Genomic DNA, 13,634 nt, shown 5'->3' with positions numbered 1-13,634 from the left:
AGCCAAAGGATTTGTATAGTTGCTCCAGTTCAGTTTCTGCCCACCTAGGATGTTGATGGTGAGGAATTCAGCATTGGTAATGCCATTTAATGTCAAGGGGAGATTGTTAGATTCTCCCTTGTTGACCATTGCCTGGCATCTGAGTGGCACGCCCCCCCCTTAACAATCCAAGGCTGACTGTTGTCCAGATCTTGCTGCATTTGGACATGGACTGCTTCATTATCTGAGGAGCTGTGAATGGTGCTGAAATTCTGCAGTCACCAGCGAACATCCCCACATCTGACCTTATGATGGAGGGAAGTTGATCTAGAACATTAAGTTGGATCTAGAACATTACCCCTGCGCTGATGTCCTGCGGCTGAGGTGATTGACCTCCGACAATGACTACCATTTTCTTTTGTTCTAGGTACAACTGCAGCTAGTAGAGACTTTATCCCAGCTCCCAGTTGACTCCAACTTTACTAGGGCCCCTTGATGCCACACTCCGTAAAATGTTGCTTGATGTGGAAGTCAATTATTCTGACCTCACATTTCAAATTCAGCTCTTTGTGCATGTTTGGACAAACTGAACATCAATGAGCAAGTTTAAGTTTAAGTGCCCCTTGATTGCACTGTCAATGACACCTTCCACCGCTTTGCTGATGATTGAGGGTAACTTGGTGGGGCGGTAATCGGCCAGATTGGATTTGTTCTGCTTTTAGTGGACAGGATATACCTGGATAGTTTTCCACTTTGGCTGGGGATGAGGCAGGTTCTGGAGCACAAGGGGCTGGTTTAGCACAGGGCTAAAGAGCTGGCCTTGAGAGCAGACCAAGGCAGGCCAGCAGCACGGTTCAATTCCTGTACCAGCCCCCCCCCCTCCCCGAACAGGCGCCGGAATATGGCGACTAGGGGCTTTATTTGAAGCCTACTTGTGACAATAAGCGATTTTCATTTCATTTCATTTCATTTCACATGTCTTTCACCTCTACAGCTGGAATTATTGTAGGGCCCCACAGCCTTTCTTACGTCCAGTGTGCTCAGCAGTTTCTTACATAGACTTATACATAGAATTTACAGTGCAGAAGGAGGCCATTCGGCCCATCGAGACTGCACCGGCTCTTGGAAAGCGCACCCTACGCAAGGTCAACACCTCCACCCCATCCCCATAACCCAGTAACCCCACCCAACACTAAGGGCAATTTTGGACACAAAGGGCAATTTAACATGGCCAATCCACCTAACCTGCACATCTTTGGACTGTGGGAGGAAACCGGAGCACCCGGAGGAAACCCACGCACACACGGGGAGGATGTGCAGACTCCGCACAGACAGTGACCCAAGCCGGAATCGAACCTGGGACCCTGGAGCTGTGAAGCAATTGTGCTATCCACAATGCAACCGTGCTGCCCCGTGGAGTGCATCGGATTGGCTGAAGACCCAGCACCTGTGATGGCGAGGGCCTCAGGGGCAGGTCGAGATGGGTCATCCACTTGAAGATGGTTAGCTTTGTCTTTTGCGCTCTTGTGCTGGTATCCCACATCATTGAGGATGGGCGTATCTGTAGAGCCACTCCTCTTGTTTAATGTCCATCACCATTTGCATGTGGATGTGGCAGGACTGCAGATCCATTGCTTGTGGGATTGGCTGGGAGTTACAGAACTTTGACCCAGTGATGATGACGATGCATTTCCAAGTCATGATGGTGTTTAATTTGAAGGGTCAGTTGCAAATTGTCCCACCCACACGATGCCCTCTCCCTCTAGGCGGAGGATGTTGGGTTGGTCGAGGTTTAGAATGCCCAGTCTGCAGTGACTTGTACTTACTTCAGTTTACACTGGTGGGGAGAGTGAGGGGGAAGCAAACCCGATCCCAAAAGACAGTTGTTGCTTAATTAATAATTTGGAGCTTCTTTTTATTAGTGTCACAAGTGGGCTTACATTAACGCTGCAATGAATTTACTGTGAAAAGCCCCTAGTCGCCACACTCTGGCGCCTGTTCGGGTACACAGAGGGAGAATTCAGAGTGTCCAATTCACCTAACAGCACGTCTTTCGGAACTTGTGGGAGGAAACCGGAGCACCCGGAGGAAACCCGCACAGACAGGGACCCAAGACGGGAATCGAATCCGGGTCCCTGGCGCTGTGAAGCAACAGTGGTGACCACCGTGTTACCGTGCCGCCTTTTCCAAGGTGTATTTAAATTCGACGAGCCGATGTACAATAACAACTTGTGTACAAACATACGAATGAGGAGCAGGAGAGGCCACTCGGCCCCTCGAGCTGCTCCGCCATTGAATAAGATCGCGACTGATTTGATTGTAAATTCAACCCGCCATTCCAGCCTACCCCCGACAATCTTTCGCCCCCTTGTTAATCAAGCATCGACCTACCTCCGCGTTAAAAATATTGCGAGGTTCTGCTTTCACTGCCTTTTGAGGGAGAGAGATCGAGAGACTTCAACTCCGAGAACCTGCCCCTCAATGAAAGTGGGTGTTGTCAATTCAGCTCTGATGGAAGATCGCTCTGTTTTTCCTTCCAGAATTGCCTGGTGAAATGTGAAGGAAAGTCCTACACGGCTGTGGTGGGAGATTTTGGCCTTTCGGAAAAGATCCCAAACTACAGGTGAGTGAAAATAAAAAGCAGGGAAGAACTTTGGGGGGGAAAAAATTCCTTCATGGGGTGTGGCCTTCGCTGGCTGGATCAATGTTTATCTCAACCTCTGCTTCCAGGAGGTGTAGCTACAGGACTGCAGTGGCTCAAGAAGCCAGCTCACCACTACCTTCCCAAGGGTAATTAGGGATGGGAAATAAATGCTGCCCAGCCAGGGATAATGAATAAGAAAAGGTCCATGTGTAAGTCCACCCACAGTGCTGTTTGGCAACGAGCGCCAGGATTTCGACCCAGTGACAGTGAAGGAACAACAATATCATTCTAAGTCAGGGTGGTGTGTGATTTGCAGGGAAACTTGCAGGTGATGGTGTTCCCATGCCATAAGACATAGAAGCGTAATTAGGCCATTCGGCCCATCAACTCTGCTCCACCATTCAATGAGACCATGACCGATCTGATATAATCCTCAACTCCACTTTCCCGCCTTATCCCCATAACCCTTGATTCCCTCACTGATTAAAAATCTGTCTCTCTCAGCCTTGAACACACTTAACGACCCGGCCTCGACAGCTCTCTGCGGTAAAGAATCCCACAGATTCACTCCCCTCTGAGAGAAGAAATTCCTCCTCATCTCTGTCTGAAATGGGCGACCCCCTCACTCTGAGATTGTGTCCTCTGGGCCTAGACTCTCCCACAAGGGGAAACAACCTCTCAGCATCGACCCTGTCAAACCCCCTGAGAATCCTGTGGGCGCGATTCAACTGAAACATTTCTAAGTTCAGTTGTGGTTGGTTTTTCAGGGAGTTGCCCACCAGCGAGTTTCCCGCCGCGATCCAATGGCACTGGGGCCCTGGGGAGTTTCTCACCAGTTTAGGCCACACTCTGGGCGCGATTGTCCCAAAAGGGGACAATGGGCTGGATTATCCCACCCCGCCCGCCTCGAGGATGGCACGGGCGAGCCGCATAGAATGGGAAAATCCATTGGCCTCGGGCCGAGCGAACACGGCCGGAGAATCCTGGCCAAAGTCCCCGAGTGAGCTCGTTTAGCCGCGTGTTTCCCGGCACTTATGGTACACACCCCGTTTTGTACCGTGGCCAGCTGCGCTCACCGGAATTCCAGATTGCAGCGAGAGATTGGGGCGGCATTCTTACTTGGCGTACCGACCTCCACGACCCCCGAAACAATCCCCGACTTCACCCCCAGTCCGAACGCACTATGGTTTGGTCCCTGCCCCAAACGCACTATTGAGGCTCTTCGCCCCAACTCCCATGCCAGGCAACCCCGGCCCGATCGCACGTGGGCAAAAACTGGCAGCTTAGCACCTTGGCAGTGCCAACCAGGCAGCACCCATGCCAGCTGGCAGTGCCAACCAGGCAGCACCCATGCCAGCTGGCAGTGCCAGTCAGGCAGTGCCCATGCCAGCTGGCAGTACCAACCAGGCAGCACCCATGCCAGCTGGCAGTGCCAGCCAGGGCCCATGCCAGCTGGCAGTGCCACCTGGGCACCTTGGCAATGCCAAGGTGCCACCTCAATAGAAAATCCCTCCATACCCGGGATCAACCGAGAGAACCTTCTCTGGACTGCCTCCAATGCCGGGATATCTTTCCATAGATAAGGAGACCAAAACTGTTCACAGTATCTGCTGTCCTTGTCCTTCTGGATGGTCGAAATTGTGGGTTTAGAAGCTGCTCTCAAAGGAGCCTTGGTGAGTTGCTGCAGTGCATCTTGTAAATGGTACACACGGCTGCCACTGTGCATCAGTGGTGGACAGAGTGAATTTTAGAAGTGGGAATTGGGTGCCAGTCAAGCGGGCTGCTTTTTCCTGGATGGTGTCGAGCTTCTTTTTTTTTCCCTTCAAATATTTTATTGTAATCACAATTCAACAGTTACAAAAAACAATTTCAAGGCACAGTGCCTAAATACATTTCAAAGTAACAATCCCCAAACACAACACAAACAGCCGCGAGGCACAAGGCCCCGACACAATACGACCGTTCTAAAGCAAAGAAAAACCACAAGGCACGGGGCCTAAATACATGTTTTAACAGTGACGTACCAAAAACAATCACAAGGTCTCGATATACCTTGTAAAGATTTACAGAATAAAGTTTTTTTTTAATAAATATTTTATTGAAAATTTTTGGTCAACCAACACAGTACATTGTGCATCCCTTACACAATATTATAACAACACAAATAACAATGACCTATTTTATAAACAAAAAATGAATAAATAACAAAAATGAAAAGTAACCCTAATTGGCAACTGCCTTATCACAAGTAACACTCTCCAAAAATATAATTGAACAGTCCAATATATAATTATCTGTCGCAACGACCTATACATATTATACAGTATATATTAACAACCCTGAGAGTCCTTCTGGTTCCTCCTCCCCCCCCCCCCACCCACCCCCTCCCCCCTCCACCACCCCCCCTCCCCACCCCCCCCCCCCCCCCCCTCCCCCACCCCCCACCCCACCACCCCCGATCCTGGGCTGCTGCTGCTGCCTTCTTTTTTCCATTCCATCTATCTTGCTGCGAGGTATTCGACGAACGGTTGCCACCGCCTGGTGAACCCTTGAGCCGACCCCCTTAGGACGAACTTAATCCGCTCTAGCTTTATAAACCCCGCCATGTCATTTATCCAGGTCTCCACCCCCGGGGGCTTGGCTTCTTTCCACATTAGCAATATCCTGCGCCGGGCTACTAGGGACGCAAAGGCCAAAACATCGGCCTCTCTCGCCTCCTGCACTCCCGGCTCTTGTGCAACCCCAAATATAGCCAACCCCCAGCTTGGTTCGACCCGGACCCCCACTACTTTTGAAAGCACCTTTGTCACCCCCATCCAAAACCACTGTAGTGCCGGGCATGACCAAAACATATGGGTATGATTCGCTGGGCTTCTCGAGCACCTCGCACACCTATCCTCCACCCCAAAAAATTTTCTGAACCGTGCTCCAGTCATATGCGCCCTGTGTAATACCTTAAACTGAATCAGGCTTAGCCTGGCACACGAGGACGACGAGTTTACCCTGCCTAGGGCATCTGTCCACAGCCCTTCCTCGATCTCCTCCCCCAGCTCTTCTTCCCATTTCCCTTTTAGTTCATCTACCATAGTCTCCCCTTCGTCCCTCATTTCCCTATATATATCTGACACCTTACCATCCCCCACCCATGTCTTTGAGATCACTCTGTCCTGCACCTCTTGTGTCGGGAGCTGCGGGAATTCCCTCACCTGTTGCCTCGCAAAAGCCCTCAATTGCATGTACCTGAATGCATTCCCTTGGGGCAACCCATATTTCTCGGTCAGCGTTCCCAGACTCGCGAACTTCCCATCCACAAACAGATCTTTCAGTTGCGTTATTCCTGCTCTTTGCCACATTCCATATCCCCCATCCATTCCCCCCGGGGCAAACCTATGGTTGTTTCTTATCGGGGACCCCCCCAAGGCTCCAGTCTTTCCCCTATGCCGTCTCCACTGTCCCCAAATCTTCAGTGTAGCCACCACCACCGGGCTTGTGGTGTAGTTCTTCGGTGAGAACGGCAATGGGGCTGTCACCATAGCCTGTCGGCTAGTCCCCCTACAGGACGCCCTCTCTAATCTCTTCCACGCCGCTCCCTCCTCCTCTCCCATCCACTTACTCACCATTGAAATATTAGCGGCCCAATAATACTCACTTAGGCTCGGTAGTGCCAGCCCCCCCCTATCCCTGCTACGCTGTAAGAATCCCTTCCTCACTCTCGGGGTCTTCCCGGCCCACACAAAACCCATGATGCTCTTTTCAATCCTTTTAAAAAAAGCCTTCGTGATCACCACCGGGAGGGACTGAAACACAAAGAGGAATCTCGGGAGGACCACCATCTTAACCGCCTGCACCCTCCCTGCCAGTGACAGGGATACCATATCCCATCTCTTGAAATCCTCCTCCATTTGTTCCACCAACCGCGTTCAATTTAACCTATGCAATGTGCCCCAATTCTTGGCTATCTGGATCCCCAGGTAACGAAAGTCCCTTGTTACCTTCCTCAACGGTAGGTCCTCTATTTCTCTACTCTGCTCCCCTGGATGCACCACAAACAACTCACTTTTCCCCATGTTCAATTTATACCCTGAAAAATCCCCAAACTCCCCAAGTATCCGCATTATTTCTGGCATCCCCTCCACCGGGTCTGCCACGTATAGTAACAAATCGTCCGCATACAAAGATACCCGGTGTTCTTCTCCTCCTCTAAGTACTCCCCTCCACTTCTTGGAACCCCTCAACGCTATCGCCAGGGGCTCAATCGCCAGTGCAAACAATAATGGGGACAGAGGGCATCCCTGCCTTGTCCCTCTATGGAGCCGAAAATATGCAGATCCCCGTCCATTCGTGACCACGCTCGCCATCGGGGCCCTATACAACAGCTGCACCCATCTAACATACCCCTCTCCAAAACCAAATCTCCTCAACACCTCCCACAAATAATCCCACTCCACTCTATCAAATGCTTTCTCGGCATCCATCGCCACTACTATCTCCGTTTCCCCCTCTGGTGGGGGCATCATCATTACCCCTAACAGCCTCCGTATATTCGTGTTCAGCTGTCTCCCCTTCACAAACCCAGTTTGGTCCTCGTGGACCACCCCCGGGACACATTCCTCTATTCTCATTGCCATTACCTTGGCCAGGATCTTGGCATCTACATTTAGGAGGGAAATAGGTCTATAGGACCCGCATTGTAGCGGGTCCTTTTCCTTCTTTAAGAGAAGCAATATCGTTGCTTCAGACATAGTCGGGGGGCAGTTGTCCCCTTTCCTTTGCCTCATTAAAGGTCCTCGTCAATACCGGGGCGAGCAAGTCCACATATTTTCTATAGAATTCGACTGGGAATCCATCCGGTCCCGGGGCCTTTCCCGCCTGCATGCTCCTAATTCCTTTCACCACTTCTTCTACCTCGATCTGTGCTCCCAGTCCCACCCTTTCCTGCTCTTCCACCTTGGGAAATTCCAGCCGATCCAAGAAGCCCATCATTCTCTCCCTCCCATCCGGGGGTTGAGCTTCATATAATTTTTTATAAAATGTCTTGAACACTCCATTCACTCTCTCCGCTCCCCGCTCCATCTCTCCTTCCTCATCCCTCACTCCCCCTATTTCCCTCGTTGCTCCCCTTTTCCTCAATTGGTGTGCCAGCAATCTGCTCGCCTTCTCCCCATATTCGTACTGTACACCCTGTGCCTTCCTCCATTGTGCCTCTGCAGTGCCCGTAGTCAGCAAGTCAAATTCTGCATGTAGCCTTTGCCTTTCCCTGTCCAGTCCCTCCTCCGGTGCTTCCGCATATTGTCTGTCCACCCTCAAAAGTTCTTGCAGCAACCGCTCCCGTTCCTTACTCTCCTGCTTCCCTTTATGTGCCCTTATTGATATCAGCTCCCCTCTAACCACTGCCTTCAGCGCCTCCCAGACCACTCCCACCTGGACCTCCCCATTATCATTGAGTTCCAAGTACTTTTCAATGCACCCCCTCACCCTTAGACACACCCCTTCATCTGCCATTAGTCCCATGTCCATTCTCCAGGGTGGGCGCCCTCCTGTTTCCTCCCCTATCTCCAAGTCTACCCAGTGTGGAGCGTGATCCGAAATGGCTATAGCCGTATACTCCGTTCCCCTCACCTTCGGGATCAACGCCCTTCCCATCACAAAAAAGTCTATTCGCGAGTAGACTTTATGGACATAGGAGAAAAGCGAGAACTCCTTACTCCTAGGTCTGCTAAATCTCCACGGGTCTACACCTCCCATCTGCTCCATAAAATCTTTAAGTACCTTGGCTGCTGCCGGCCTCCTTCCAGTCCTGTACTTCGACCTATCCAGCCCTGGTTCCAACACCGTATTAAAATCTCCCCCCATTATCAGCTTTCCCATCTCTAGGTCCGGAATGCGTCCTAGCATCCGCCTCATAAAATTGGCATCATCCCAGTTCGGGGCATATACGTTTACCAAAACCACCGTCTCCCCCTGTAGTTTGCCACTCACCATCACGTATCTGCCCCCGTTATCCGCCACTATAGTCTTTGCCTCGAACATTACCCGCTTCCCCACTAATATAGCCACCCCCCCTGTTTTTCGCATCTAGCCCCAAATGGAACACCTGCCCCACCCATCCTTTGCGTAGCCTAACCTGGTCTATCAGTTTCAGGTGCGTTTCCTGTAACATAACCACATCTGCCTTAAGTTTCTTAAGGTGTGCGAGTACCCGTGCCCTCTTTATCGGCCCGTGCAGCCCTCTCACGTTCCACGTGATCAGCCGGGTTGGGGGGCTTCCTACCCCCCCCCCCCTGTCGATTAGCCATCCCCTTTTCCCAGCTCCTCACCCGGTTCCCACGCAGCTGTATCTCCCCCAGGCGGTGCCCCCCCGCCCATCCCCTCCCATACCAGCTCCCCCCTCTCCCCAGCAGCAGCAACCCAGTAATTCCCCCCTCCCCCCCCCGCTAGATCCCCCGCTAGCGTAATTACTCCCCCCATGTTGCTCCCAGAAGTCAGCAAACTCTGGCCGACCTCGGCTTCCCCCCGTGACCTCGGCTCGCACCGTGCGACGCCCCCTCCTTCCTGCTTCTCTATTCCCGCCATGATTATCATAGCGCGGGAACCATGCCCGCGCTTCTCCCTTGGCCCCGCCCCCAATGGCCAACGCCCCATCTCCTCCACCTCCCCTCCTCCCCCCATCACCACCTGTGGAAGAGAGAAAAGTTACCACATCGCAGGATTAGTACATAAAACTCCTCTTTCCCCCCTTTTTAACCCCCTCTTCGCCCCCCACATTCGCCCCACCACTTTGTTCAAACGTTCTTTTTAATAACCCGCTCATTCCAGTTTTTCTTCCACAATAAAAGTCCACGCTTCATCCGCCGTCTCAAAGTAGTGGTGCCTCCCTCGATATGTGACCCACAGTCTTGCCGGTTGCAGCATTCCAAATTTTATCTTTTTATGAAGCACCGCCTTGGCCCGATTAAAGCTCGCCCTCCTTCTCGCCACCTCCGCACTCCAGTCTTGATAAACGCGGATCACCGCGTTCTCCCATTTACTGCTCCGAGTTTTCTTTGCCCATCTAAGGACCATTTCTCTATCCTTAAAACGGAGGAATCTCACCACTATGGCTCTGGGAATTTCTCCTGCTCTCGGTCCTCGCGCCATCACTCGATATGCTCCCTCCAACTCCAACGGACCCGCCGGGGCCTCCGCTCCCATTAACGAGTGCAGCATCGTGCTCACATATGCCCCGACGTCCGCTCCCTCCGCACCTTCAGGAAGACCAAGAATCCTCAGGTTGTTCCTCCTTGCGTTGTTCTCCAGTGCCTCCAACCTTTCCACACATCGTTTCTGATGTGCCTCATGCGTCTCCGTCTTCACCACCAGGCCCTGTATGTCGTCCTCATTCTCGGCTGCCTTTGCCTTCACGACCCGAAGCTCCCGCTCCTGGGTCTTTTGTTCCTCCTTTAACCCTTCGATCGCCTGTAGTATCGGGGCCAACAGCTCTTTCTTCATTTCCTTTTTGAGCTCTTCCACACAGCATTTCAAGAACTCTTGTTGTTCAGGGCCCCATGTTAAACTGCCACCTTCCGACGCCATCTTGGTTTTTGCTTGCCTTCCTTGCCGCTGTTCTAAAGGATCCACTGCAATCCGGCCACTTTCTCCTCCTTTTTTCATCCGTATCCAGGGGGGATTCCCTTCTGGTTTACCGCACAGTGTTTTTAGCCGTCAAAATTGCCGTTGGGGCTCCTATCAAGAGCCCAAAAGTCCGTTTCACCGGGAGCTGCCGAAACGTGCGACTCAGCTGGTCATCGCCGCACCCGGAAGTGGTGTCGAGCTTCTTGAGTGTTGTTGGAGCTGCACTCATCCAGGAAAGTGGAAACTATTCCATCACACTCCTGACTTGTGCCTTGTAGATGGGGGACAGGCGTTTGGGGAGTCAACAGGTGAGTTACTCGCTGTAGGATTGCCAGCCTCTGACCAGCGCTTGTAGCCACAGTATTTATTGACTGGTCCAGTTCAGTTTCTGGTCAATGGTAACCCCCAGGACGTTGATAGTGGGGTCAGCGATGGTAATGTCATTGATTGTCAAGGGGAGATGATTGGATTCTCTCTTCTTGGCGATGGCCGTTGCCTGGTACTTGTGTGGGGTGAAAGTTAGGTGCTAGTTATCAACACAACTCTGAATATTTTCCCAGTCTCCTGATTGTGGGCACAGACTGCTTCAGTATCTGAGGAATCACAAAAGGTGCTGAACATTGTGCAATCACCAGTGAATATCTGACTTTGTGATAAAGACAAGTCATTGGTAAAGCAGCTGAAGATGGGCCTAAGAGGAACTCTTGCATTGATGTCCTGGAGCTGAGATGATTGACCTCTAACCAGCATAACCATCTTTCTTTGTGCCAGCTATGACTCTGACCAGCGGAGAGATTTCCCCGATTCCCATTGACTCCAGTTTTGCTCCGGCTCCTTGATGCCACTTGAGCCTGATGTCAAGGCCAGTCATTCTCACATCTACTCTTCAGTTCAGTTCGTTTGTCCATGTTTAAACTAAAGCTGTACTGAAGTCAGGAGCGGAGTGGCCCTGGAGAGGCGCAAACTGAGCATCAGTGAGCAGGTTGTTATGTATGTGGAGGCTGAGAGGAGATTGTATTGAATGGCGGAGTAGGCCCCAGGGTGTGAATTGCCTTCTCTTGCTCCTAGTTCTTATATTATTATGTGCCGCTTGATCGCACTGTCAACAACCCCTTCCAGCACTTTGCTGATAGTGGCGAAGAGACTGATGTGTGGTGATTGGCCGGATTAGATTTTGTCCTGCTCTTTGGGGGACAAGATATACGTGGGCAATCTGGTAGATCAGTGAGGACAAGGCCATGCAGGGTTTCCCTCTTGTTGTTTCCCTCACCAGCCGCAGAACCAGTCCAGCAACTACATCCTTCGGTACTCGGCCAATCTAGTCAGTAGTGGTGTGACTGAGCAACTCCTGGTTATGGACATTGACGTACCCCACCCAGAGTACAATCTGTGTCCGACCACCCTCAGTACATCCACCAAGTGGTGTTCAACATGGAGGAATACTGATTCAGCAGCTGAGGGGAGGGGAGGCGGGGCATGGTAATCAGCACAAAGCTTCCTTTCTCATGTTTGACCTGATGCCATCAGACTTCATGAGGTTCAGAGTCAATGTTGAGAACTCCCAGGGCAACTACCTCTCGACAGAGTTCCACTGTGCTGCCGCCATCCCAGCTTTGGTGTTAATGGTGTCTGGGACATTATCTGTAAGCTATGACTCTGTCAGTATGTCGAGTCTGTGAGACAGCTCTCCCAATTTAGGCATTAACCGCCAGATGTTCGTAAGGAAAGCGTTGCAGGGTTGACAGGGCCTTGCTTGCCTTTGTCGTTTCCAGTGCCTCGGTCCAAGCTGGGTGATCTGTCCGGCTTCATTCCTTTCTGCAGTCTTTGCAGAACTTGGATACAACTGGGTGGCCATTCCAGAGGGAGGCAGTTCAGAGTCAGGCACATTGCTGTGGGTCTGGAGTCACATGTAGGCCAGACCGGGTAAGGACAGCAGATTCCCTTCCCTAAAGGACATTAGTGCACCAGGTGGGTTTTTACGACAACTGTTTAATGGTCATGATTGCCAAGACGAGCTTTTTCATTCCACATTTTTTATAACTGAATTTAAATTCCACCAGCTCCTGGGTGCCTAGCCTGAACCTCTGGATCACCAACCCGGTGACATGGCCACTGCCACTGCCTTCCCACCGCACCTTTTCCCTCCTTTATATTTATAATGCGCCATTCACTATCTCAGGATGTTTCGAAATGCTTTCCGGCCAATTAAGTACTTTGAAGCGTGGACATAATGGAGCAACCAATTTGCACACAGGAAACTCGGCAGTCGTGAGGTTGAAAAAGTTATTGAATAAGTAATCGAGGGAGGTTAGGGTGGTCCACCTCCTCGTGGGAGGGGCCTGTGTGGGAGGGGCCTGTGTCCCTGTGTCCCCTCGTGTGAATGCCCTTCCTCCCCGTCTCTCTTCTGCTGTACGCGAGCTCCCTCTCCCCCCCCCCCCCCCCGCCTCAATAGGATGTGGGGCACTGAAGAATGTGGTGTAAGGGCCTGGCACATGTGGCACCGAGTACAGTACCACCCACCCAGTGATGTAAGAACTCACATGACCCAGGCCGAGGGTCAGTCTAGAAATGGGGAGATGCGTAAAGGGTGGAGTCAGCTCCTAGCTTATTTTTTTCTGATAAGTTCAGAGTACTCAATTCTTTTCTTTTTCCAATTAAGGTTCAATTAAGCGTGGCCGATTCACCTACGCTGCACATCTTGTTGGATTGTGGGGGTGAGAGCCACGCTGACACGGGGAGAATGTCCGTGTGGAGTTTGCACAGTGACCCGAGGCCGGGAACGAACCCGGGTCCTCAGCGCTGGGAGGCAGCAGTGGTAACCACTGCGCCACCGTGCCACCGTTATTCCTAGCTTATACCCTTCACTGTCCACGTGTAAATAGTTCTAAAGACTGACAGTTAATCTACAGAAGACTACGGAGACTTCATAGAATCATAGAATTTACAGTGCAGAAGGAGGCCATTCAGCCCATCGAGTCTGCACCGGCTCTTGGAAAGAGCACCCTACCCAAGCCCACAACCCCACCCCATCCCCATAACCCAGTAACCCCACCCAACACTAAGGGCAATTTTGGACACTAAGGGCAATTTAGCATGGCCAATCCACCTAACCTGCACATCTTTGGACTGTGGGAGGAAACCGGAGCACCCGGAGGAAACCCACGCACACACGGGGAGAACGTGCAGACTCCGCACAGACAGTGACCCAAGCCGGGAATTGAACCTGGGACCCTGGCGCTGTGAAGCAATTGTGCTAACCACTATGCTACCGTGCTGCCCAAACACCTTCTGTAACCAACACCCTCCCAACAGAAAAGGTGCAAAAGAGATTCACAAAGATGATACCAGACCGGAAAGATATAAATATCTGGAAACAAGCCGGGGCTCGTTTCTCTCGGCT

At 51.6% G+C, this 13,634-nt stretch overlaps 1 protein-coding gene across 1 annotated transcript in view; it reads left to right on the top strand.

Annotated features, from left to right (window-relative positions):
• The window catches only part of LOC140429090 (dual specificity testis-specific protein kinase 2-like), a 352,368-nt gene that overhangs the window by 251,506 nt on the left and 87,228 nt on the right, over positions 1 to 13,634 (top strand). Inside the window, exon 5 of the mRNA XM_072515654.1 lies at positions 2,520 to 2,602. Coding sequence (XP_072371755.1) covers positions 2,520 to 2,602 — 83 coding nt within the window. The remainder of the gene's footprint in view (positions 1 to 2,519; positions 2,603 to 13,634) is intronic.

This window comes from Scyliorhinus torazame, chromosome 9 (assembly GCF_047496885.1).
Source record: "Scyliorhinus torazame isolate Kashiwa2021f chromosome 9, sScyTor2.1, whole genome shotgun sequence".
NCBI lineage: Eukaryota > Metazoa > Chordata > Chondrichthyes > Carcharhiniformes > Scyliorhinidae > Scyliorhinus > Scyliorhinus torazame.
The sequence above is the reverse complement of the archived record's forward strand: the minus strand, read 5'-3'. Positions and strand labels throughout refer to the sequence as shown.